This window comes from Ursus arctos, unplaced genomic scaffold (assembly GCF_023065955.2).
Source record: "Ursus arctos isolate Adak ecotype North America unplaced genomic scaffold, UrsArc2.0 scaffold_21, whole genome shotgun sequence".
NCBI classification, from domain to species: Eukaryota; Metazoa; Chordata; class Mammalia; order Carnivora; family Ursidae; genus Ursus; species Ursus arctos.
Genome location: NW_026622886.1, coordinates 9,383,891 through 9,410,330, shown reverse-complemented (window position 1 = coordinate 9,410,330; position 26,440 = coordinate 9,383,891). Strand labels below are relative to the sequence as shown.

Sequence of the window (26,440 nt, the reverse complement as noted above, 5' to 3'; positions counted from 1 at the left end):
AGGAATAATCAGGGACTCTGACCTAGACTAGGAGGTTTCAGAGAAGGTTTTCCTGTGGACGTGACACCTGCTCTGAGATCAGATTGATGAGGAAGAGTCGAGTAGGTGAAGAAGTGTGGGATGCTCTTGGATGGAAGGATACCAAGGTCAAAGGCCCTGAGGTGGGAAAGAACTGGGTGGAGGCAAGAGGGGTTAAAACATGGATGAAGAGAGAGAATGCAAGGTGAGACTGGAGAGGAAAGCAAGGCTGGAGTGTGAGCCTTGGGGATCGCAGTCAGAATTTTGGTCTTTATCCTAAGCATAATGTGAAAGCTTTGGGGGGTTTTAATCAGAAGGTGAACTGGATCTGAATTGCAAGTGTTTGGGAGAAATCCCTCTCACAGTGTGGAAGACGGGGTAGAGGTGGGGAGGTGAGCAAGCAGGTAGGCTCTTGTACCTACTGTTCTAGAAGCTGCAGTACTGGCCCAGGGGAGAGATGATGATAGCTGGAAGTAGGGAGAAAAGAGAGGGACTGGATGACGTTGAGAGGCAACTTGGAGATAGAGTCTGCAGTACACGCTCATGGGATAAGAGACTATTCAAGTGTCAAAACCAGATGCAGTAAAAGAGGGACAACCAGCCATTATGAGTCTCATGGTGTGGTTCAGTGGGCAGCACAGGGGGCACCAACGAAGTTCTCTTGCCTTAAAAAAAAATGTAACTTAGGGGCGCCTGGGTGGTGCAGTCGTTAAGCGTCTGCCTTCGGCTCAGGGCATGATCCCGGCATTATGGGATCGAGCCCCACATCAGGCTCTCCACTATGAGCCTGCTTCTTCCTCTCCCACTCCCCCTGCTTGTGTTCCCTCTCTCGCTGGCTGTCTCTCTCTGTCAAATAAATAAATAAAATCTTTAAAAAAAAAATAACTTAATCCAATCTACTTTTTAGAACCGTCAGTTTATGAGAAGCACCCAGGATAGATGAACAGGTTAAATGGCACTATGAGGAAGACATCAGCCAAATCAGAGTGTGGGACATTCCAGGGAACAAATAACATGAGGTGGCCAACAAACCAATGGCATGAAAGAGAATTTTTTAAGAAGTCTTAAGAAATAGAGCAAGGCAGTGTTTTGTGCAATGTGTAGACCTTGTTTGGATCTTGATTCAAAGAAACCAAAAGATAGCTTTGAGAGAAATAGAGAAATTTGAGTACAGGCTGGGCTTTAGATAATATTAAGGAACTGCTGTTCATTCAGTTAAGTATACTAATGGCATGGTGGTTTTAAGTGTGTGTGTGCATACATATACATGATATTTAAGTGCATATTAGAAGATGCACACAGTTTTTGAAATGATATGTCATGATTTTGCTTACAGCATTCCAGAAAAGACCGAGTGGCATGTGATAAACAGAACTGGGAAAATGTTGCTAGTTATTGGAGCTGGGTCAGAGTTACCTGGAGGTTTATTATACCATTCTATCTTGGGTTATATTTGAAATGTTTTCATATAAAAAAATTGAAAACAAAAACTTTGGGGAAAGTGAACATAAGAATACATAAGAAATAGGGAACATAAGAAAAGACCCAGGTCTGACGGAGAAGCAATGAGTTCAGTTTGGACATCTTGAGGATTAATGTGCCTTTGGGACGCTAAACGGAGGAGCCCTAGTAGGTGGTTGGTCTAGAGTTCTGGAGACCTTTGCTCTAGACCTATAAAAACAAGTGTAGATAGGGCCTAAAGCTGTGGTCACAGGGAAGCAATCCAGGGAAGGACAAAATCTGACCAGCGAGGGCCCAGGACTAGATGTGGAGGAGCCGGAGGAAGTAAAGGCCAGGTACAGGGGCTGAGGTTTGTGACTGAGAAGAAGCAGCTGCAAGACAGAGGGGCCACAACCACCAGGGGAAGTGAATGTTTCCAAGAGGAGGAGGCGCCAACAGAGCCAAATGCTGCCAAGATGTCAAGCCACATGGGAACCAAACTGAGTCCATTGGGTTCGCATCTGGATGCAGCTTGCTGCCTGGTGGGGAGCTGTTTAGGCTGAGGGACTGGAGTGAGGGGAGGAGTGAGCAGGAGGTGAAGGAAAGGAGAGAGAGTCTGGGCAACTCTCTGAAGAAGGACATCTGTGAAGTGGAAGACAGAGGGAGGTAACCTGAAGAGAGAGCGTGAGGAAATAAGAGGGTTTATTTTTAAGGTGAGACATGCTTGGTGAGAGAAAGAGGTGGGCTATCCAGGAGAAGGGGTGGTCAGTGAGGTGGGGTTCCTGAGGACGCAGGAGGGGAAGACATGGGGTTAACCGCCCTTGATTCTGTCAAGGTGGTGGGGGAGGAGAGCTGTGCCATAGTGGAATGCTGGAAAGTTCTCCCTTTGTGGCTGTGTTCCCTGAGAAGTTCTCCCCAGCGGTGCCCGCTGGTGGTGGAGGGTCTTGGAGAAGGTTGGCAAAGTGAGGCGCGAAGGAACGAGAAACCCAGTGGGCCCGCCTCGGGGGGGAGGGGAGGTGGGTGATCAGGGTCTGACAGGAGAATCCCAGGGGCACCGCCGAGGGCCGGGTAGGGGCGCGGACGGTGTGGACACTCCACAGGGGCTGAGGTCCCTGTGGCGGCTAGCCGAAGGAGGACTCCGGGGATGACGCACGCGGGGCCCAGCCCGTGGTGTTCACAGTGAGAGCCTGGAAGCGGTGCTCAAGGTCCTCCCGATTCCCATCTCATGCTGCAACCTGCCGTCCCTTCACCCTTCACCCCCGGCCCCCACACAGCCCTTGGCTCTCCAAACGGGATATGGTTTCAAGGTCAGGGCTGCGTGTCGGTGTAAAGACACGCTGTTGCTTCCCAGGTCCTGCCAAGCGGCTCACACAGGCTTGTGCAGAACAGGACGGATGGCGTGTTGCTCAGAGTCAGGGCGCCACAACCCCCGGTGATCAGCACGGGGGCACGTTCCCTCCGGGCCCTGCTCACGCCCACCAGTGCCCTGTGGGACCGGGGCCACCGCCCTGCCCCTGAGGTCGCGGCTCTGAGTGACACTGGTGCAACCAAAACATGATTCCAGGACAGCCCAGCCCTGTCCAGGAAACACACGAGGCACTTAAAATGGATCATTTCTCCTTCCAGCTTAACTCAGGTGATCCGAAAGTTTGCCAAGCAGCTGGATGAGTGGCTAAAAGTGGCTCTCCATGACCTCCCAGAAAATTTACGAAACATTAAATTTGAATGTAAGTACAGAGGTGGGGAGCTGAGGGGAAGGGAGAACAACATTCTAGTGCTGAACAATTTTATTATATAGGTCGTTCATAAAATAATAATGGTAACTTACATTTACTGTTTGCAAAGCACCAGGGATGAAGCCTAGCGCTTTTCATGCATGAACTTCCTCAGTCCCCCCAAAAGGTGTGTTACAGGTGGCACACTTCTCCCTTTATGGAAAATGAAAGGGGCTTAGAGGGGTAGCCAGTAGCCGGGGCAGGATTTGCTCCCAGGTCCGTCTGTTGACACCAGAGTGTCTGTTTATCACACCATCTCATCCCATGTAATCCTCACACCACCTCTGTGATGTAGGGAGTAGGATCCCTATCCTGCAGATGAGGCTCCGAGAGGCCAAGAAACTTCCTCAAAGCCACACAGCCACTCAGCTGGTAAGAAGGGGCCAGGAGTCAAACTCAAGTCTGTCCGACCCCAAAACTCTGGGATTTCCCCGAAGTCCCTGCCCCCAAAGACGGGAGCCAGGAAACGGCTTCGGGGCTTCACATATTCAATTCTCTAGCTAATTAGGAAGCCAAATTAATATTTCTCCTACAGGGATTAGGAATGTGATTTTTTTTTTTTTTTTTTTTTTCTGCTGAGCATCACCAGCCATTCTCCACTCTTAGTTTTGCCTGAGCAAACCGGACCTATTTCTCTCTCTCTGTGTTTCTGTACTTGTGGGAAGACGCACGTGCTATTACACAAAGATGAAATGATTTTAAGCAAAACAAAGTTTTAAGATATAGGTTTCTTAAAGCAGCATTTGAATACAGCTTGCCATTCTCGCCCCAGAGTAAGTGGCGGCAGGGAAAATGAAGGGGATCAAATTACCCTCTCCGGGCAGGCACAGGGAGCCCTTTCAGAGGCGCTCCGAGGCTGAGGCCGCCTGCAGTGCCCAGCACCTACTGATAAAGCCCGCTTTATTTCACGGCGCTCAGTTCTTTTCTTTTCATGAGCACTAAATTCCACATCACAAAGTTAAAGAAAAAGTAATTAAGGAGAAGGATTAACGATTGATCGGTCTGGAAAATTAGAAGTTCATCTGCGCCCCCACCCCCCCACGCCCTATTTTTCAAACCAAGCTGGCTCTGAGTACAAATTAGAATAATCCCAGGGAAATTTCTGCTTCTTGACCAGTTCAGAAATTAATGAGAAGAATGCCCCGCACCCGTTTTAATTATGCTGACAAAACAAACCTGTAGAAAGTTGGCAGCAAGGAGGCCTGTCGGACCTTCCACCTGTCGGGGCCTGCAGGAACCCCTCTTCCCGGGGAGCCTCGGGGGCACTTCGAGAATGGGCGAGGAGTGGAAACACACACCACTCCAGACAACTCTGCGAGAGTGGAGACCTGGGGCTGCCACATGGCTTGTCTGCTTGGTCCTGAAATCTTCCGATTTAAAATCACCCACTTCGAACCGTCAGCCTGTTACATCACTATAGTAAACAGGATCAGCAAAACGCACCGCCAGGGCGTGGAGACCGTTTGATAAAAACGGCAGATTACGAATGCAAAGCTGCATTTAAGGTACAGCCCAGGGTTCCATCCTAAAAGCAAGCCCTCGCACCACACACCGCTGAGGCTCAATCAAGTTTCCCTATTAGATATACTACTTTTAAAGGGCCTTCTTCAAAGCTTCCACTTGATTCCAGCAATTATTTATGGGGAGAAGTGATTGAGCTCGCAATTAGCGAAATGAAAGACAAGTAAATAATTGCTTTTACTCACGGTTGATTGACGCCACAATTTCTCACACCTGCCAGTAGGGCATGCGGGTGGCTTTGAAAATATGTACCCCAAATATCGCCATTTTAGGAAGTAGTTGTCCACATGGGAGAACAAAGAATCAAATGCAGGGTTTTGCCAGCGGGTACATAAAATGGGGTTGGACAGTGAGACGAATTTAGGCAAATAAGCTACTTTTCGAAATCTGCCCCTGGAAAATCCAAGGTAGGACCATACAGCATGCAAAAACTTCAGACTGACTCTTCCTCTTGCAGTGTCGAGGAGGTTTTCCCAAATTCTGAGACGGCAGACATCCCTGAATCACCTTTGCCAGGTATGTGTCCTGTGTTATGTTCTCTAATTCCTGCGAAGTCATTGCCCACGAGGGCATATGCACAGAACAGCTCCCCAGAGATCTGTGGGGGGCAAGGCTGTTTGATAGTTTAATACAGTATAATAGGTGCTTGATACACTCTTACTGTTTAATTTCTACTGATAAAGAGTAAAAACATGAGGCAATCACGAAATAGTTTGGACTAACATGTAATTTCTGACGTCGGTCACCCTTAACCTTTCAGACATGTTCTGTGCACAAGTTCGCGTTTCCCTTGAGTAGATGCGGCTTTCTGGGCCACTGCTGACATGTGGGGCTGGATCATTCTTCGCTCTCGGAGGTTGTTTGGTGCGGTGCAGGCATTTAGTAGCATCCCTGGCTCTCCCCGCATGCCAGCACCCCGATGCCCAGCACCCCACCCCCAGGTACCACCTCGATTGTGGCCATCAAGAATGTCTCCAGACGCGGCCAAATGTAGCCTGGGCACCCAGTGTCACCCCCCCCCCCCCAGCTTGTGAATCACAGAGATAAATGATTCAAACAGATAAAGAGGATGATTTGTTTGTTGTGTATGTATCCTCCAGAAGAGTTCAAAGCCACACAGTATGTTAAACATTTACCCACTTTTGTTGATTTTCTCCGGATTTTTGTTCTTTTTAGCACAAAAGTGACACATGCTTACTATCAAAAATTCAATAACAAAAATGCGTACAGTAAAAGGTGGAATATCTCCCTATAACTCCTTGGTGATAATTTGATGTCATAAAGTTTTGTGTTTCTCCTAAGTTTGCACCTTAAGGAAGGGAATGGAAGTCTATTAAGGCAGCCAGTTAACATTCCTTAGAATGTTAATGATCTTAAAGCAGAAGGGGCAGACCTGTGGCTACAGGTCAAATCTGGCCCTCGGATGGGAGGGGTTATTTTTGTTTGATTTGCATGCGTTCAGAAATTGTTTTTACTTGGTCCTTAACAGTTGAACCTGGGAGATGACAGCTAAACAGCCCCAGAGCCCCATTTCCCAGGGCAGGAGTCAAGTGGATGGGCTGAGCTCCTGTCCAGCAGGCACTGTCCTCCTGGTCAGCCCCACTTCCTCTTAGGCTTGGCTGGCGCCCTCACTCCCGCCTGCCACCTGCCTGCCTTCTTTGTGTGGAGTCTGCCACCTCTCCCTCATGCTGTGGTTCTGGGTCGGTGCTGGCTATTCAAGGTCAAGGTTTCGCGTTAGAGTGACCTGAAGGAAGCCTCCAGGCCAGGAACCTGAAAATACAGAACGACACCCACACATAGCTCACTGTCCCTGCCCTGCCTCCGGCATAAACAGCACAGTGGGTGATTTGGAAGATTTGGAAAGCAGAGGTACACCCTTCACGTTCGTGCTGGCTGGGAGAGAGGCCACACCTGGGCACTGTTCTGGGACAGGGCAGAGCCTGACCAGATTAGTGGGATTTAGGGGAGCAAACAAATATTGGCAGGACAGAGAAACACTGCCATATTTCCAGGGGTGCGTGCCTTCTGGTTCTTTCGCCAGCTTGGAAGAGCTGGGCTTGGGTCATACCAGAGAACTAGGCGTGGCTTTGGAGCCTCCCTCCTGGGCTCGGGCAGTTTGGGGACGCCTTTGACTCTTTAATGCATGCAGGTAAAAGCATCCGTATCTGTACCTACAACCGCCTGCACGCGCGTGTGCACACACATGTACACGCACATATGCTCTCTCTCCACTTCCCACACAGACGGTATGGATTTTAATCAGCATATGCTATCTTTCCGTCTTGACGGGACGGCTCTCAGACACATTTCTGGATCAGCCGGAGGAACTGGGTTTAGTGACAGGAAGGAAACTCCACGGAACATCCTAGTGACTATCCCAGCAGGCTTTCCTGAACACATACAAGACAAGTCATACTGAAACCCAGGATCTAAATACCCAGGCCCTTTCAGATACACTAAGCGAGCAACTTGGCATTCCTGTCTCAACTATTCGTTGCACACAATCTTTTGCGTGCCTACTGTATGTCAGACACTATATTTAGTGGTACTTGCCCTGAGCAGAGAAAAAAAAAGTGAACGATAAAAGAATTCATTAAAAGTGCTAAGTGTTAGGACGGAAACACAATGGAAATAGAGAATGATGGGGCACATAAGTGGGATTGAGACCCAGCGGTTAGAGGAGGCTGTGCCATGGGTGTGACGTTGAAGTTGGAGCACGCATGATGGCAGAAATGGCAGGCAGGGTGCGTGAGGAACGCTCCAGCTGGCCACAACGCCATGAGCCAGGGCCCTGAGGTGCCTGTGCGTCACCGCAAAGACCGCGGACCCGGATAACAGTAGCTCCTTTGTGGAGCTCTTACTCCCTGAACTACGCACTGTTCCAACATTATCTCCAGAGTCCTCAAACCCCAGCCCTCCTTCGGGGGCAGGCACCATTACACCTCCCTCTTCTAGATCAGGAAACTGAGGCCAATCGGCCGACCTGCCCCAAATGAGCCAGTTGGGTAGCAGCAAGGCCAAGATTTGAACTAAATATATTTGAGTCCAGAATCACAAACCTTTACATTTAGTTGTTTCCATTATCGGTAGAGATGGACCCAACTCGTATATTCATATATTCTAGGCCTCTGACCTTCAGAAAGTCCTACAGTGATTTAAGTAAGAGTTTACTTGTGCTCAGACAGTCGGGTGGGGGAGGTTGTCGGTATTTACCTTTGCCTGGAAATTCACACACGTTAGGAGACTTAATGTCCATGTGTATCAGAAGTCTTTTTTTCTTCCATTTGATTAAAGACATTTTTTAAAGCATGCAAGTAAAGGAAATGATCTTGCAAATGTTTTGGGTTTTTTTGCTTTTATCAGTATTGTTCCAACTTGGTGGTTCCAAGTATTGTTCCCACTTGCCAATTGAAGTTCTACTCATGGGGGTTTGCTGAGGAAACCGCAGGTCGAGTGTGCACGTGAGCGGGCACACACACCACATGCACATTATTGAGCGCCTGAGTCTTCAGGTTTTGTTCCCCTCCCTTCCCTCTCAGTTACTCGTATTTGTTTTCATCCTTATAGTCACCTAAAAACCAAAAAGCAAAAGCAGAAAGCTAGACCATAAACTGCTTCAGAATGCATTTATATGGAAAAATACACATTGTAAGATGGGGTTAAAGATGGGATTAAAGATGTCATTGGCCGTCGGGTAACAGGACTGTTCCAAGATCTGGGCCCGTTGCTTCTCGGACACTAGAGACACATGGGTTTAAGCACAGAGCTCCCATCCTGGAAGCTTACATCAGAAGGCTGACAGGTCTCTGGGCTTCATCCCATTGTTTACCAGGAGTCAAGACCAAAGGGGCTGGGAACAGCAGGGTTTGGTCTAGCCTCGACCACCCTGGAGTAATTTTTTATAGAGCTGAGAAAAGAGAGCCACGAGAGAAAAGACTGTGTGGGTTTTCTGAGTTATGGACTCATCTGCTGATTTCCTGAAACGGAGCTTTCCTGAATTTTCAAGTAGTTTGCAAAATACTGTATGCAGATTCATTAAAAAGGAAAGAATGTGCAGGGGTTTTAACCTAATCACCCTCGAGCTAATGAGTTGATTGGCTTGGATTACAGGCATCTCGGACGGTGATCCACAGTGCAGACATCACATTCCAAATGCTGGAAGACTGGAGGAACGTGGACCTCAACAGCATCACCAAGCAAACCCTCTACACCATGGAAGACTCCCGCGATGAGCACCGGAAACTCATCATCCAATGTAAGATATGCCGCCAATCGTCCTGTCGTTTCTGGTTTTGTTTTTAAAAGAAAGAAAGAAAGAAAAAGTATCTTGGTAAATATTTAAGAGACATTCCCACCCTGTCCTTCCCCCTAGGATCTCTTCCCTCTTATTGTTCCTGTTAAATGGTCAGCCCAGAGGGGAGGGCTAATTGATTTAAAAGGACATGTGTCAACATTCCCGGGGGAAGGGGAGCCTGGTGCAGTTGGGCAGCACACAGTGTCATGCAAAAGGCCCCCCGGGGTGACTCTCAGTGCCAGGCATAGTCCCATAGGTGACATAAAAAAATGAGAACAAAAGCGTGCTGCCTGAGTGTACATCAGCCTGGAGTCAGCTGGATACGCTGCCCGTTTCCCAGCGGAGGGTCACACGAGGCAGCCCACCTATTGGCAGGTGAAACCTTCGATCCCATTAAATGTTTGAGCAGGGAGTGGGTGGTGGCGTACGTCTGTGAGCATGTGTTCATGTCCCTGTGGACAAAGGCTGCAGGTACACTGCTCCGCTGTTGTCTGGCTGAGGTCAGGTCGGGCGCTCTTAGTAGTAGAGGACGTGAGGGGGCTGAGAACTCCACCATCATCAGCACACCTCTGCTGTTGCTCACGCGCCCACCACAGCCTGCTGCCCCCCACATCCCACACCCAGCGGCCCTGGATGGGGGTCTACTGGCAACTTCTCACTTTGCTTTCTCATGCCCCGGCTGTGGGGGGCAGGGGAGCAGGAGTGCGGAATGGCGGGTCCACACTCTCCTACCAGCTCTCAGAAAGGTTGGAGCTGAGACTCGCTGGAGGTGGGGGATGACAGCTGGGGCACTCTCTCCTTCTGAGCGGGGTGAGGCCCCAGATCCTGAGAGTACATTATTGAGGAAGCTGCACAACGGCTGTCCCCCTGAGAAGTTGGGCCTGTTCTCCTGTGAGCCCCCAGGCCCCTCAGATTTCTAGTATACACCTTCTGTGTGTCCTCTTGAGGGAATTTTCTTCAGCCAGGCTAAGCATGTGGTGTTTAAAAACAAGTTCCGAAAGGTGTTCCTATTAGAGACCTCCTTCCCACGGAGCCCTTTCCAAAAGCCACCGGAGCAGCTAAAACCTGAACCCTGGGGACCTTTGCTGGGGCTTCTTTCCTAGAGCTCCTTCCGTACATGTTCCCTACTCCACAGCAGCCAGCAGCCTGCTTTCCCCGGTAAGAACTTAGAAGGTGGTCCCTAAAACAAGAAGTGGGCTCACAGATGGACTCGTCTGCGCAGACCTATCACGTGTGTGATCTCGTTAATTCTCTACATCAACCCCACGTGGAAGATACCCACCGCCCTCCTTTTACAGAGGACAGGACTCAGCCTCAGAGAGCTGGTGACCCTTATCCCCAGCGGCAGAGGGGGCTCTCCGACCTACGCCCGACCTCGGCTTCACCACCATGCACTAGTGCTTCTCTCTTGGGAGGAGCAGAGGAGACAAAAATGATGAGATGTGGGCAAGTTCCAGAGGCTGCAGGGTCTTTCCAAATTCATGCAGTCATGCTCCTGTTCTGTTTGTCCTGCTCCCTGCTACAAGGCCAACAGAGAGCATGGGTGTCAGCCCCCAACAGCACTAGCCGTACCTTCAATCACTGTGTCTCCAGGGCCTCACCCCGGGACGAGGTGCCAGTAACATCTGGCTGGGCCGGACAGATGAATGGGAACCCAGAATGACAGGACTCCCAGCAGCGTGAGACCCAGCTCTCTTCTGCCCTCAGCACCTTTGGTGGAGGAGGAAAATGTTACCCACACTCACAGGGGAAAACGCAGGCCCCACCGCTTGCTTTAGGGGCCAGTCTCTGAGCCTTTGCTGGAGCACCTTGGAGGTCACTGCGGCCTCTCCAAGAAGGGAAACTTTTGGGTTTTCCTCTTCAAGTTCTCTTAGGCCCAGGACAGAATGGTACCCTTTAAAGCTGTGATTGTGTCCTTCAGCTAGAGGAAGGGAGTGGTGAGGTTCAGGTCAACCCAGCTGGTACTTACTGAATGCCTGTCCTGGGCCAGGCATTGTGTTAGAAGCTGGGCAAGAAGCAGTGAATAATATGAACACTGCCCTCCCCATGTGGAGCTCAGGCTAAGGGCAGACCAGAAATTGAACAAGTAATTCACAAATGGTTGTATGTTACCCAAGAGGACACCTCTGTATGATACAGTGCCTGGAAGGGGGGTGGGGCAGGGAATGGATTGAGCAAGGGCACCAGCCCTCAAGGCAGGTGGCCTGGCACATGAGTATCATCCTTGCAGATCCCCTCCCCCGCCCCCAGACAGCCGGGAAGTAAGTTCTTGAACACAACTGTGTGCTGCACCCTCCCTGCCTTATCCCCAGTTGACAAGCCTGCACGTTCCTGCTTTAGGGGGTTTCCGTCACTTCTGTGAAATAGGTCCTGCCTGGGAATGCTCTGCTTACCCTAAATTAAGAAACACACGTCCGGACTTGAGCTTGCTGATGAGCATGACTGTGGTAAGAGCAGGGGGTTGGGATGCCCAACAAACCCTGGCTCTTGTGCTTGCTGACCTCAGCTTCCGAGTCTCTGACATGCGGAGAAGGCAGAGGGGATGAAATGGGGCCTGGGACAGCATGTCAAGCTGGTCCAGTGCCGTGCTTGGGAGGCAAGCATCAGGTCAGGCTGGGTTTGAAACCCGCCTCTGCTATTCACTGGCGGGGAGACCTTCGGAAAATCACTTGTGTCTGAGTGCCTCCGCCCCCTCATTTGTAAAATGGGTGGTAGTAACAGGACCTGCCTCCTTGGGTTGTTCATCTCTTCATTCAACAAGCATTTGAGAAACCGCTGTCACATTCTTGAGGTTGCTGTAGGATTAGACTAGAGTGTCCGTGCAAAGCAGTGAGGAAGGTGCCTGGCACGGGGCAAGAACCCAGTAGGAGTCAGCTGTAAGCACGTTCTTGGTCACTTCCGTTGTCCTCGCCTTCACCAACCAAAGCACAATGGCACCCATGCACCAGAGGCACCGCCCGTGCCATCGAGAGAAAAGCACCACAAAGAGAAATCAGAGCCATGGGCTCCAGTCCCCGCTCTGGCACTCACTCACCCTCTGACTTTGAGGGGGTCCCTTCATCCCATGGAGACACACCTTCCTCCTCTGTAAAAAGACGCCAATATCAACTCAATGGGGACGTTTAAAGCCCCCTGTCATTCTAACCTGTTCTGGGCCCCGGGTCCTGGGTCCAATGGCCGACGTCTTGTCGCAGCCGTCAACTCAGGAAAACGAGCACCTCGGCTCGGCCAGTGGAACGGGAGACCAAAAACCGCCCGGACAAATGGAAACTGTAAGCAGGGTGTGGATCTGAAGGTGTGGTTTGATGTACAGAGCTCCACATGCAGAAAACACAAGAACGGTCATGGAAAGAGATGTTTCAAACTGGAGGTCGCCCAGCAAGGTTTCTTTTTTCTGTAGTGCTTCGCGAATTCCGTAGCCCTTCCGGCCTCGGTTATTTGATGTGCAGCTGAAGACAGGTTATAAAGTGGTACGATTATCCTCCTTTTCTTCACACAGAAACTAGGGGCACAGAGATTGTTTCCTTTATACCGTGAACATTTATTAAGCATCTCCTGCCTGCTGAGCCCTGACAGGCTGGTGGGGCCACTTGCCCTCTACAGGTGTGGTTTAGAAGCACTGAACTATCAGACGTGCCCCGCCACGGGGCAGAGGGCAAGGGAACGGCGCTGCCCGGGTCCATTAGTGCAAGCACACCCTGGATAGCAAGGAAGGCCCTGGCTGAGAAAGATCCCTGGACACAGAACTGGCCCGGGAGCCACGTCCTGCAACTGTAACACGGCATTAGCAATGCAGCAAAGGGCGCATACGGATAACAAAGTGGAGGAGGAGTGATCAGTTCTGCTGGTGAGGGGCCTGCGGAGGGGAAAAAGGATTTCATGAGAGGCATCGAGTGGGCTGGGCCACAAAGAACCAGACAGTCCGAGCAGAGGGAACTGCCTGAGAAAGTAGGGCTTGTCGAGGGCATATGGCAAGTTAAACATGGGAGCCAGGCTCTCAGGAGCTCAGAGGCTGCAAAGATGAGCCTGGAAAGGTAAGGCGGGGCATATTTTCTAAAGCCTGAATGCTCTGTTAAGACTGGAGTTCCGTTTTGTTCAGTTACATTCCTTTGTTCTTTGAAGATGTATCTCTGTGTAGATACAGCTGCAGTGACGTGGGGGGGCTCTCCTTTGTTTGACAGTGTACCAGGAGTTTGACCACCTCCTGGAGGAGCAGTCTCCCATTGAGTCCTACATCGAGTGGCTAGACACCATGGTGGACCGGTGTGTTGTGAAGGTTGGTAAGCCAGAGCGGGAGGAGCAGCCCTGGTACTGCGACCCGCCACTCCCCTGTGTGGCACTTGGGAGAATGGCCATGTGAATGTTCCTCAGCAGCCACGGAGCCCTGGGGTTCTGAGGAGGGGCCTGGGCCCCTCTGGAGGTGGGGGTTGAAGAAGGCAGCACCGTGAGTCCCCTTCCCCTGATTCAGCCCGGTCAGCGTCTCCTTTATCTGCTGTGTGTGCTGGGTCCTAAGATTTCATTCTTTACAGCGTGCTTTTGCTGGAAGAAATAGCAAGTCAAAAACCATTGTTCTATAGCATTGAACTTGGAGACCCAAAAGCCTTCCTAGCATTTTTCAGGGAGACAGTAATAAATGAAAGTTTACACTGACCACTGTTGAAGCTGTTCACTTTCTTGTAGGTGGCTGCCAAGAGACAAGGGTCCCTGAAGAAAGTGGCCCAGCAGTTCCTCTTGATGTGGTCCTGTTTTGGCACAAGGGTGATCCGGGACATGACCTTGCATAGTGCCCCCAGCTTCGGTAAGGCCACTCCAGCCCTCCCTAGATCCAAACACTTCCTCTCTGGACTTCATGCTTGAACTCCACCTCTCTAGACTCAGCCTTGATCTCACTTGCTGTCCCTGAGCCCACAAGGACATCACCCCAAAATGTATCTGTTCTGGAAGAAATGTATCTGTTCTGGAAGGACTCGACATTGTCAGGACTTTCAGGGAGAAAGACGGCATTGTGTGCTAACGTATGCAAATCTGAAAATGGAGGTTCTCACCCAGCTAGTTTTAATGGAGTTTAGAGAGGCCTAAATAGCAGTGGGTGCACTCCCCTTTCACCAGGTGTCCCCAGTGAACGCTGCTTCCAGGGACTGTTTTGCCGAATTCCATAGTGTTGGCTTCCCAAGACTGGGAACTCAAAAAGCCTCTGAGTTGGAATATTTGCATGGGGCTTGACTGACTCTCCGGTGGTGGGGAGAGTGTCTAAAGGTTCCTTTAACACTGGTTTCTTTAACACTGTACTCCAGTCGGATCCCTAGAAAAGGACTTTTGTGTTCATTTTCCCTTTTGTTTTACTGACCCCTTGGGTGCCCCTCACCTCCCGCCCCAAGCACACACCTACTGCTTCCAGTGTAACGGGACTTGGAATCTCTGCCCGGGGCGCTTACACTCCTCTGCAGGCAGGAACCGAACCACGGACTTGGGGTGAGTGCTGTGCTACATCGTGGGACACGGTTTACTCCTTCTCACTGGAAAGAACGGAGTATGCGCCCAGTCCAGGTCATCAGTAGCAAAGTGAGGAGAGACTCTGAGGCATCGTGCAGACATCTGAAATCTCCAAACCCTTTGGCCTCAAATTTCGAGGCATTTCAGCAAAGTGCTGTTGGTAGATTTTCTGGGTAATTGCTTCAGTTCACTATTTTACTTTGCAAGTAGAGATGTGGTTTCATTTCTCATTACCTCCAATTAAGGCAACGGCTCTGGGTCTCGCTCTGGGTTTAATTTGACACTTTTCCATCCAGCTTTTTTATGGTCTTGTCACCATTTTCCAGTTGTGGTAAAACAAACGCGGCACTGTTTTTTCTAAACGGCGCTGTCCATGAAAGACTGTGTTTCCCCAGTTGGAGAAGTGTTCTGTTGCGGATTTCTTTAATCTCGGCATCGGGAAGTTGCCTGCCCTGGCCTGCACCGTGGCTACAGATGGAAATTCTCTTTGAGCCGCGTATGGAAATGCTCTGGTGGCTGCTACCTGGGCAGTGCCATCAGGCACAGCGTTTCGATGGCTTCCAGCCCAGCATAGCTCGTGGTAGCACATGTCACCTCTGGTTCTGGGGAAACCATTCGTGCATAGCTGCTGTCAGTTCAGCGAATGGCTGAAACTTTTTTGCAATCTGTTCATCGCTTCACAATCAAAGAATCCACAATATCACACCCAAATAAACGTACACACATCCACAGAGCAAGCATCCTTTTTCGCTTTATCCCTTCTTCTTCAGTGTGCTGATTCGTAAACTGATGACGTAGATTCCTGAAGCCCTTCATGAGACAGGGAAGGTAATTCACTTGGCAGTATTCTTTGGAATTCATTTGTTTTTACTAAGTTAACAATATGACAAAGGAAGTCGGGACAGTAGAACGGTGAGGGTTCTATGAAAGGGTTGCATTTATTACCAAGAAACGTTCTCCTTGAAATGTATTCCTTTCTTTTTTGAACCACGCGCTATTTTAGGATATGCCGGAAACTCGGGCAAATGGCAGAAATGGTCACAAATCTCTTAGAAAATGCGAGGAGATGTTCACCCAATTTCACTTTTACAGTATTTCCCAACCCAAAGCGGGTTGAAATAGTACCTGTTTCCAAGTCCATTTAGCACACTGTCTGCCGAAGTCCTGCTCCTCGACTCATTGTTGTGTTCTGCAGCTTGGGGTGACGGGCAAGTTGAAAGACTCCGCGGCAGACAAAAGCCCAGCTCCCCCTTTCTGCCTGTATATGTCAAAGACACAGTTGGTGGCTGTGTTTGGGTCATGTGTTCCCTGTATAAAAACAGCTAATTAGGAAAAAGAGCCCTCTGTTCGCCGGCCCCCTCCCCCCACAGCAGGGACGAGCTCTATCTATGTCCTAACTCCCACACGGTCCTCGCCGCGGGGACTGGTGCGGGCTGGCGGCGACGTGAGCGTGGGGAATAGCACGGGGATCCCGGGGGTCTCTACCACCTCTGCCCAGAACGGCGTCTTTCAAAGGTAGTTGACTCCTTTCTTCTCCTTAATTCCTTTTCACTCTTTTCTTCCTAATTCCTTCTCACTGAGAGAGCCTATGCTGTGAACTGAAGTAGCCAGACGTTCTTTCCTCACCGCCAGCCGCAGTTTCTAGTAAAATCCGTCAGCAAAGGTAGGCTGGCAGGCGATGAACTTTGAGAACTAACTCAAAGTTAGGGCTGAGGAAAATAGAGTTTCTACTTGTAACACACACACGCACGCGTATTTTTCATCAACTGCTGTGATTTCCGTGCAGAGGACACCTGGATCCCAAGTCAGAACAGATGCCGTTACCCTTTCACTCTGGGTTTGACCACGTGCCCCCGATTTCACTGTTGGGAACAGCTGGAGGCAACAGTAGTTCCCGGAAGTACTTCGGCATCAAACGTTTAGAAAAGCCACCCCAGCTTTGCCCACCAAGGGGGCAGGATTGCTCATGGCCCAAGTTTCCACCTGCTCATGCACTTGTTTTCTGGCTTGGTGTCATAGCTCACCCGCTCGGGGAGGGCCGAGGAGGCCACGCGGGAGCAGCCACGTCAGGGAGCCGCTCCCACACCAGGTAGCCGTGACCGAGCCTTCCAGACTGCTTCTCCAGGCGTAGGTGACCAGGCCTGGCTCTCTCACCCAGAACCTGCCAAACGTTTCACACGTCAGCCAGGCCCCCGCCAAGCACTAGGAGGCAGGAAGTGCTTTCCCTGTAACCACCGAGGAGAGGGGCTTGCCCATGGATGCGCCAGACTGTGCTGAGCCCCCTGGGATCTTGTCCACACTAGAGTCCCTGTTCTCGCTGCTGAGCCATCACGGCATCTAGCTTTCTCCAGTTGAATACTACTCATAAAAACAAAGTAACATTTATAGAGAGCCTAGGATGCACCAGGCACAACATTGGGCACGTTCTCATTTAATTCTTGCAACAACCCGTGAGGTCGGCGGTAGAACGTGAAGCAAAGGCAGGATGCTGCTGCTCATTATAACGAATACTTGCGAGGCACGTACTGTCATTCAGTCCTCACGTGAACTCTTCGAGACAGATCATAACAGGTGGAAAAGGAGCTTGGAGAATTTCCTTGCCCAGGATCAGTATGGCAAGGGGCAGAGCTCTGTTTCGAAACCACATCTGCCTGCCCACAAGACCCACGCTGCCGCAGTTCCCACAGCTCAGACAGACACCCGGGGCTCAGCGGCAGAGCACCAAAGGCAAGACAGATTTGTTTAATCTTCACTGATGGATTTTTAAAAATCCGTATTGGTAGATTTAAAAAATGTTCGAAGCTATGAGAGATCAACACATGATGAGAAATAATGGATGCCAGAAATGGTACCTTTCAAGTGTTGAGAACAAAGACCTGTCCGCCATTATTCAAGAGTGAAGGCAAAGTAAAGACGTACTCAGTTCTACAAACACTAAGAGAGTGTGGCCCCATCGAACATCACTTCAAAAGCACTTAAAGGATGCATTTCAGCAAGAAGAGAAATAAAGGTCTGGGATATAAGAAATACCCACGTTCTAGTTATTGCTGCTGTGTAACAAAACACCCCAAAGCTTAGTGGCATAAAATAGTGCTTTCATCATGTGCATGGATTCTGTGCGTCAGGAATTGGAACATGGCACAGCAGGGATGGCTTGTCTCTGCTCTACGATGTCTGGAACCTCAGATGGAAACACTCGAGGGCAGTGGTGCATCGACAGCTGGAGGCTGGAATTATCCAGAGGCTTCTTCCCTCCTATGTCTGTGCTTGGGTTTAGATGACTTGAAGACAGGACTGCTGTGATTAGGATGCCTTCTATGGGCACTCCATGCGGCTTGGCGTCCACACGGCATGGTGGCCTCTGAACAGTCACACTTCTCACATGGTGGCTCACTGTTCCAGGGGGGAAGCCACATTGCCTTTTACGACTCAATCCCAGAAGTTGTCACCTCCGCCATACTCTGTTGGTCAAAGCAGTCACAAACCTACCAAGCTTGAAGAGGGTGCATAGACGCCCAATTCTCCAGGGAAGGGATGTCAAACAATTTGAAGGCCCTGTTTAAAGAGGAGAGAAATTCTCAAATTTGTAAGCAAATTTAATTACTGATTATAATTTAAAAAATAATTTTTGCCTGTTTAAAAAAAGTAAAAGTAAGTTCTAGGCTATAACATAACATGAGGTGGTAGGAAGAGACTCTTTAAGGACTGGTTAAAGCATGCTAAGGTTTTTGTCTCAGAATATTAAATAATTTTAGACTTCCTTGAAAAAATATAGTTTGGATTTAATGTACAGGATATATGTGAATAAATTAAGAGATCATCACCGAATCATAATTTACCAATGAAAATGGAAAAATTTGAAAAGAGACGGCAAGATAAAAGAACATAGAAAAAGGATGGTAAACAAACAATATAAAATAGGGTGCTAGATGGGGCGCCTGGGTGGCTCAGTCGTTAAGCGTCTGCCTTCGGCTCAGGGCGCGATCCTGGGGTCAGGCTCCTCCACTGGGAGCCTGCTTCTTCCTCTCTCATTCCACCTGCTTGTGTTCCCTCTCTAGCTGGCTGTCTCTCTCTCTGTCAAATAAATAAATAAAATCTTAAAAAAAAAATAGGTGCTAGAAATAAGATCAAATAACAGTCGCAGTAGATGTAAAATTCTCTTCCTTCCAAAAACATCTGGCATAAATGTTTTTACAGGCAACTTTTACTAAACTTTTAAGAAACATAAAATCCTTAGTTAATGAAAATGAACATGAAGATTGATGTTTCAGGCAATAAAAACAAAAGGAAAGCTATACAACTCATAAAGCTAATATAACCTCAATTATGAAGCTAATATAACCTCAATTTCAAAATCTCGAAAGAATGGTAGAGGAAAAGAAAATTCTGACCCAACCACATAAATACAGATGAAACCTTCTAAATAAAATACTAGCAGATCAAATTTAGCAGCAAAATTTTCAAAGTCATGATTAATAAGGTTTATGGCAAGAATTCAAGTATGGGGGCGCCTGGGTGGCTCAGTCGTTAAGCGTCTGCCTTTGGCCCAGGGCGTGATCATGGGGTCCTGGGATCAAGTCCCACATCAGGCTCCTCCGCTGGGAGCCTGCTTCTTCCTCTCCCACTCCCCCTGCTTGTGTTCCTTCTCTCTCTGGCTGCCTCTCTCTCTGTCGAATAAATAAAATCTTAAAAAATAAAAAAATAAAAATAAAAAGAATTCAAGTATGATTCAAAGTCAGAAAAATTACTAATTGGCACATACTATTAACAGATTAAATGAGAAAAATCATATGATCATCTCTATAGATGTTGAGGAAAAAAAGGATTTGATATAATTCAGCTCCCAGATATGATTTTTAAAAACTCTCAGCAAACTAGGAGTAGAGGGGAATTTACTTAGTAGGTTTAAAGGGCAACCAAAACTCTGCAGTGAATATCATACTAACTGGTATGAAGACAAGAATGCCTTTTTTTAATTAAGATTTTATTTATTTGAGAGAGAGAGCATGAAGGGGGAAGGGTCAGAGGGAGAAGCAGACTCCCTGCTGAGCAGGGAGCCCAATGCGAGACTCGATCCTGGGACTCCAGGATCATGACCTGAGCCAAAGACAGTCACTTAACCAACTGAGCCACCCAGGCGCCCCGACAAGAATGCCTTTTAACACTGTTTCTAATAAATATTGACTGGAAGTCCTAGCCAATGGAATAAGAAAAGGAAAAGAAATCTAAGAATTGGAAAGGAAATACAAAATTGCCTTTTGTTATAGATGTCATGATGGCTAACAAAAGACTATCTAAAACTAATAGAACAAATAAGAATTCAACCAGATTATTTGATTCAGTTTTTTTAAAATAATCGTTGGTATTCTTAGCACTAACCAGAACCTATTAGAAAATATAATTGAGTGTGTGTATGTTTACCTACATATACTAAGTATATATCATAGTATATATAAATATACACACGTATATGCCATTCAAGATAGCAAAAGAAACTAAAAAATACCTATAAAATCATTCTAACAAAAATTGTTTGAAGATCTTCAAGGAGAATTTTTTAAAATATTATTGAAATATACCTCATTCATATTCAGAAAGAACCAACATCAAGGAGCTTTCTATAAATTAATAACAAAGTCAATAGAATTCTAGTCCAATTCTTAATATTTTCCCTTTGATTTTGACCATCAGATGTTAAAATTCATGTGGAAAAGCAAAGGGCCAAGAATAGTAAAGACATTTTGAAGGTGAAGAAGAACAAGATGTAGGGTCTGGCTTACCTGCAATTCACATTTGTTATCGAATAAGACAGTGTGGGTTTGTAACAGGGTTAGATCAGTAGAGTAATGGAAAAGAACAGAGGTGCCCAAGGCAGACGGATACGAAACTTGTCTTCCCCTCATCAGATCCTTGCTCCCTTGTCTATTAAATGAGAGGATGCTATATATGACACAGAAGGCATTAAAAACCTATGTATTAGGCAAATTTCTTTTGGACAATCATCTTCTACAAAAATAGAAAATAAGACCCCTTGTCTACAACTTCTGAAAGGAAACATCTAAATGGGGGAGGGGGGAAGACTTTAAACTTTTGGAGGAAAATAAGGAATGATATCTTTATGATCTTGAAGTAGTAAATTATTTATTTTAAAAGGCACCAAAAAAAAAATAAAGAAAATATTGCAAAAATAACTATACATTTGGATTTCAAACTTGTGTTTATTAAGCACACCATAAACAAAGTTAAAAGCCACTGAAAAGGAGAACATATTTTGCAGTGCATATAACAAACAAACTGAATATATAATAAACCCCTCTAAATAAATTGTTTAAATACCCCAATAGAAATTCACATACCCCAATATTATTCAAATACCCCAACAAAAAAATGAGCAAAGAATATGAATCGGTGATTCACAGAAGGGGAAATTCAAATGGACAATAATCATTTGAAAAGATGTGTACCTTTCTAGTAATTAGAGTAATGCAAATTATAAAGACAATAAGATAATATTTCACACCCTTCAGACTGGCAAATATTTTATTTCAAGGACCATCAGTAGGAATGTAAAAAATCGTGGTGAGCAACTGGACACTATCTCGTAAGACTGAAGATGCAGGTACTCTTGGACCCAGCAGACACAAGAAAACAGGTACAGAAAATATTCATTAGAGTCAGTTTCCAATAGTGGAAACTTACAAACAACCTACACTCCTTCAGCAGGAGAATGGATAGACAAAGTGTGGAATATTCCGACCGTGGCCGTCCAGCTTGAGCTGCACGCATCCATGTGGACAGATCGTCAAAAGCAAGTTGTAGACTGTGAAGTATGAAACTATTTACATCAAGTGCGAAAACAGAAAACAACACCATATGTTATTTATGGATACGTAATTATATGTAGTAAGAGTAGAACAAATAAATACAGAATTCAAGTCAGCAATTAGGACAAACACCAGGAGGCAGAGAAATACAATTAAGGAAGAGAACACAGAGGCCTCATCTTTATCTTCAATTAAAAAACAAATCGGATTCAAACATAGTAAAATATGAAGACGCTATAAGCCGGGAGTTGAGCACACTGCCATTCATTTTAAAATTGTGTGTACTTTTCTATATATTGAAATTGTTCATAAGAAAAGAGAAATGCTTTGATTCTATGAAATGTGATCAACTATGTTAACACGTAGCGACAGCAACAAAAGTCTCCTTTGTCTGATGCTGACTCTGTGACTTTAGGCAAGTTGTTTAAACCCTTTGAGGCTTCACTTCCCCACGTATTAGTTGAAGATAATAATAACGCCTGCCTCACAGTGTTGCCGGAAAGAGAGCTTAGCACAGTGCACATGGTACACGGTGCTTGCACATTTGATTGCTTGATCTAACAAATCGTCATTGAGCCTCTGCTCTGTGCCTGGCACTGTTGTAGACGCTTGATATGGAGAACAGTGGGGGAAAAAACCAGATAAACATCTGCATTTATGGAGCTTATAGTCCAGTGTAGGGAGGCACGTGATGGAGACAAGTTATAAAGTATAGGGAATGGTGATAAGTACTAGGGAGAGAAATAAAGCAGGGGACGTTAGCTGTAACTGTCTCTCTCCCATCTGTCTTTGATGTATCGCTCTTCCTCCCTCCATCCTGCCCCCCTCTCCCTCTCTCTCCCTCTCTGTCTTTCTGGGTCCCCCTTCTTCACTTTGCCCTCTTCTTCTCCTTGCACTGTTCCTGTGGCCTTGACCCCCCGCCTCCAGCACTGAACTATTTGTTGCCCAATTATCTTAATGATTGACTTCTGCTACGCGGGACCCTGTAGCTTCTGAGGAGTCAGGGACTGAGCTTTTAGTTTCTTGCGTGCTCAGAGCACGTGGCACAATAGTAAGCAGGTACAAACTCTTCAAAAGGTGATTGAAAATGACAGACCAGTCGGGTAACTGATCAGAGCCATTAAGGAAGAGAGCTTGACGCTCCAAATCAACACTTGCCCCGTGGTACTGGCCTCCAGCCCAGGTCGGATGTTTCTAACTGTGCGGTCTTGGGCAGATTTCCTCACCTCGCCAGATCCTTGTTTCTTCATCTATAAAAGAGAAGGGTGTGTAGATGATTTCCAAGGCATCTGCCTGTGACAAAACTACTAAAGTCATCATCTAGAGTTTTCCATTCTGGTTCGTTGTTCCCCAGCATGGTTCTATCTTTCTCTCCTCACTGACCCATAGCAACATTGCAGCAAATGTTTTTTGATTTTGAAGACCCTTTAAGTATTTGATGCTGTCTTTTGACCCCTCTGGCTAGATGAGCAAAACAATTATATTATGATATGATATCTTATGGGATCTTAAAACATCAGGAACAAAAGGGACTTTACAGATAACAAGTAGTTTCCATTCATTGAACATCTAGTGTGTCCTTTTCCTCATTATGGTTAGTACTTCCGTAACCAAAACAAGGGGTTGTACTGTCCCTCTTTTAGAGAGCTGTGTTGCACAATGATTGAAGAACAACTCCAGTATTAGACAGTCTTGGGTTCAAGTCCCAGTTCTGCCAGTTATCAGTTGTGTAACACTGGACACTTAGTTTACCTAAGTCTCAGTGTCCTCCTTTGCAAAAGGAGAGTATCACTCATCTCCTATAGTTGTGACGAGGACTAAGTGTGATAATAAAGCTGCACATTTACTCAGGTCCATACAGATAATGGATCTGCCACAGAGCAAGGGCTCAAGTAATGGGTCAAGAAATTGTTTTTAACATTTACTAGGAGTGACTCAGCCAGGGACTAAGTTACAAAGTGGCAGGGCTGAGCCTCAGCCTGGGCAGATTGATCCAGAGCCCATGCAATTACCCACAACGCTCTACCCCCTCGGTAGTTCATGGGACCCGTTCGGGGGAAGTGGATGGAAAGGTGAGCTTTGGAGCCTGCATCTCACGGTGACTTAGCACAACCTGACCCTTTTCTGAATTTCAAATGGGCACAAGACCCTGGGAATGAAGGAGAATGTGGAGAAAGTATAGGATGGGGACCCTGGCCTCGAGTTTTGTGGATACCAGGACTGGAGGTTGTGGCAGGCTCTGAAGAGAGAGAGTATAGGAGTTGGTGTGTGTGACCTGCTGGGCATCCACTGGCCTCAGGGTTAAGCCGTGGATTTTCTTCTATAGCCTTCTATAGAAGGGGGTGTGTGTGTGTGTAGAAGCCAGGTACAAATAAGAAGAAAGTTGATGAATTCCTCCCAGAAGGTGCCATCTAGTTACCCCAGCTGGCCCCCATCATCTTATTTCTTACAAGTACCGTGCACTAACCAGTTGTAAAACTGGAGCTATTATCCCTGAGACTTGAAAAGGCATAGCTCCCAACTCAAAGGGCGCTTCTGGGGCCTAGTCTTTGATTTTCCCATCTGTGCTGTGAGCAGACCGAACTGGGTGATCTGTAGGGGAACGGGAACAGATTTGGGAGCCAGACCTGAGGCAAATTCCTACATACTGCTAATGGAGAGACTCCTTTCCCACTCCATAAGGGAGGACTGTACCACCTATCCCAGTCTGTGGTAAGGAGGAGATGTGTGTGAAGTGCTTAGCAGAGCTGAGCACAGAGTAAGCATTCAGTAGACCATGATGATGATGACGACTATGACTAGGATAGTGGTAATAGTCATGGTGGTGATGATGGCATCACAGTATGGGTAATACCAGAGAGTCTTCCAGGTCCTCTAAAAAAGCAAACTAGAGGGAAATGGGAAGAGGAGGTCAGCTGTACATAGGTGGGTGAGAGATTTCGGACATTTCATTGGAAGCAGAATAGCCACATGGAGATGTCCCCTTGGGAGTTGGAAGCATGGGACTGGAGATGAAGGTTTGGCCCCTCTGGCTCTGGCATTCCTGAGGCTTGATTACAGCAGACATTGATCGAGCCCCTTCCACATGTGGATCATTCCACTGGTCATGGTGGCAGCACGACATGCAGGAAAAGAGGGTTTTGAAATAATGTGTTATAATAGGAATACAATTATGGGCTTGGTTGTAGAGATTAGATGAGAAAGTATAAGACTTTGAGCACAGAGACTGGCACTTTGGAAAAATCTTCGGAGAGGATTGTTTACATCCTTTTTAAGGAAACAATCTAAGAATGAAGAGTACTATTCGAGAATACCATATATTTTCAATCTAATACCTTTTCTAAGAACCATGTGTTAAACAGAGGTCTCAGAAACATTTAATGAAATATTTCAGTTGTTGCAAATTTTAATTTTCAGTTCCGCTGTTAGAGTTAGGTCAGGTACTTCAGTATAGGGAACCAGAAGGCAAAATCCCTGCCATGGACATCCTTACAGTCCAATCCGGGAAATAAGACATACTGTGGAAGAGATAAAACTGAAAGACACCATGTTGGTACAAGCTGAACAAAGTGAGTGGTGCTCAGAAGAGGATGAGGCCAGTGGGTCTGTGAGGGCTCAGATGGCTCAATGGCATTTGGATAGATGGCTCAATGGGTGCCATTTTTGAAGAGCCAGATTGAGCAAAGTGTCAGTGATGCTTATCTTATGTCAAGCATATGGGCTGGGATGAGGGTACAGCAAAGAAGAGCAACTCTGGACCACACGGAGATGATAATGGAGCGGGGAACGGGAGTCTTGAACAGAGCAGTGGAGCCCAGTGTAACATGGGCTGTTGAGCAGATGGAGGGGCATATACGAGCTGCCATGACTTACCTTTCTGTTTGGATTTTCTCTCACCAGGGTCTTTTCACTTAATTCACTTGATGTTTGATGACTACGTGCTCTACCTGTTAGAATCCCTGCACTGTCAGGAGCGGGCCAGTGAGCTCCTGCGAGCCATGAAAGGGGAGGGAAGCACTGGTAAGCCAGCATTTCACTGGGAAATGCCCCACGTGGCAATCTGATTCGTATCCTTACTTCCATGCTCTGTGTTTCTTTAGCTCTGCCTTCCAAAGAATCTAGGTGGAGTGGGCAGGCCAAATGGTGTGAAATCAATGATGTCTTTTCTTCTTTAGAGGGGGCACGCGTGTGTATGGAATTGCCCTGCACGCCATGCTGGTGGCGCAAAATCATCAAAAGGCTTGAAGCAGAGGGGTGACATGACACAGATTAGAAAGAATATTTCAATTTTTAAAGTCCTTCAGAGACAACTTGCCTTGATGTTTGGCTCTGAGGACCCACCCTTTCTCTACCCGTAGCAGAAGTCCGAGAAGAGATTGTCTTGACGGAGGCCGCCCCGCCAACCCCTTCACCGGTGCCATCGTTTTCGCCAGCAAAATCTGCCACGTCCGTGGAAGTGCCGCCTCCCTCCTCCCCCGTCAGCAACCCATCCCCTGAGTACACGGGCCTCAGCACCACAGGTAACGAAAGGTCCCCCATGGGCTTCGAGTGCGGAGTTGGTATTTAAAGCAAGAGCTTTCTGGAAAAACGTTCTTCCCATCAACCCCCCAAAACCAATGCCAAGCGTCTGTCTGGATTTACAGATGTCTTGCAGTTACTCGTTTATTCGTATGTGCATATTCTCCATGCTTATCGCCACCCCCCCAACTAAGCCACTGAAATGATGAAAATGGTGTAAGACACAAATTAATACACAGCCATTCTTTCTTGAGCATGAGAAAGGGAGCTTTCTGTGAGCCAGAAATTGAGAGGCATCTCTGGGAAGTGGGGCAGCCAGGAAGTCAGATGCTAAGACGTGGCAACTACATCGAGGTGGGGGCCATAAGCAAGGTACAGACTGATGCTATGGGTTCCCGAGGAAGCGGAGACTCCCTCTGGTGGGAGGCACCAAGGAAGACCTCACAAAGGACTGGATCTTCATTTTAGCTGGGGAGGGTGGAGCTGAAGGGCATTCAAGACAGAGGGCGGTGTGAACAGGTGCACAGGGGTGGGGACGCATGGGGCCTTCTCAGGGC

The 26,440-nt window shown here is 47.5% G+C and overlaps 1 protein-coding gene across 1 annotated transcript in view; it reads left to right on the top strand.

Moving 5' to 3' along the window:
• RFX4 (regulatory factor X4) overlaps window positions 1-26,440 on the top strand; it is a 134,565-nt gene that overhangs the window by 86,913 nt on the left and 21,212 nt on the right. Inside the window, exons 9-15 of the mRNA XM_026499744.2 lie at window positions 3,085-3,185; window positions 5,212-5,270; window positions 8,865-9,009; window positions 13,230-13,324; window positions 13,729-13,846; window positions 25,266-25,385; window positions 25,724-25,885. Of these exons, the coding sequence (XP_026355529.1) occupies window positions 3,085-3,185; window positions 5,212-5,270; window positions 8,865-9,009; window positions 13,230-13,324; window positions 13,729-13,846; window positions 25,266-25,385; window positions 25,724-25,885 (800 nt within the window). The remainder of the gene's footprint in view (window positions 1-3,084; window positions 3,186-5,211; window positions 5,271-8,864; window positions 9,010-13,229; window positions 13,325-13,728; window positions 13,847-25,265; window positions 25,386-25,723; window positions 25,886-26,440) is intronic.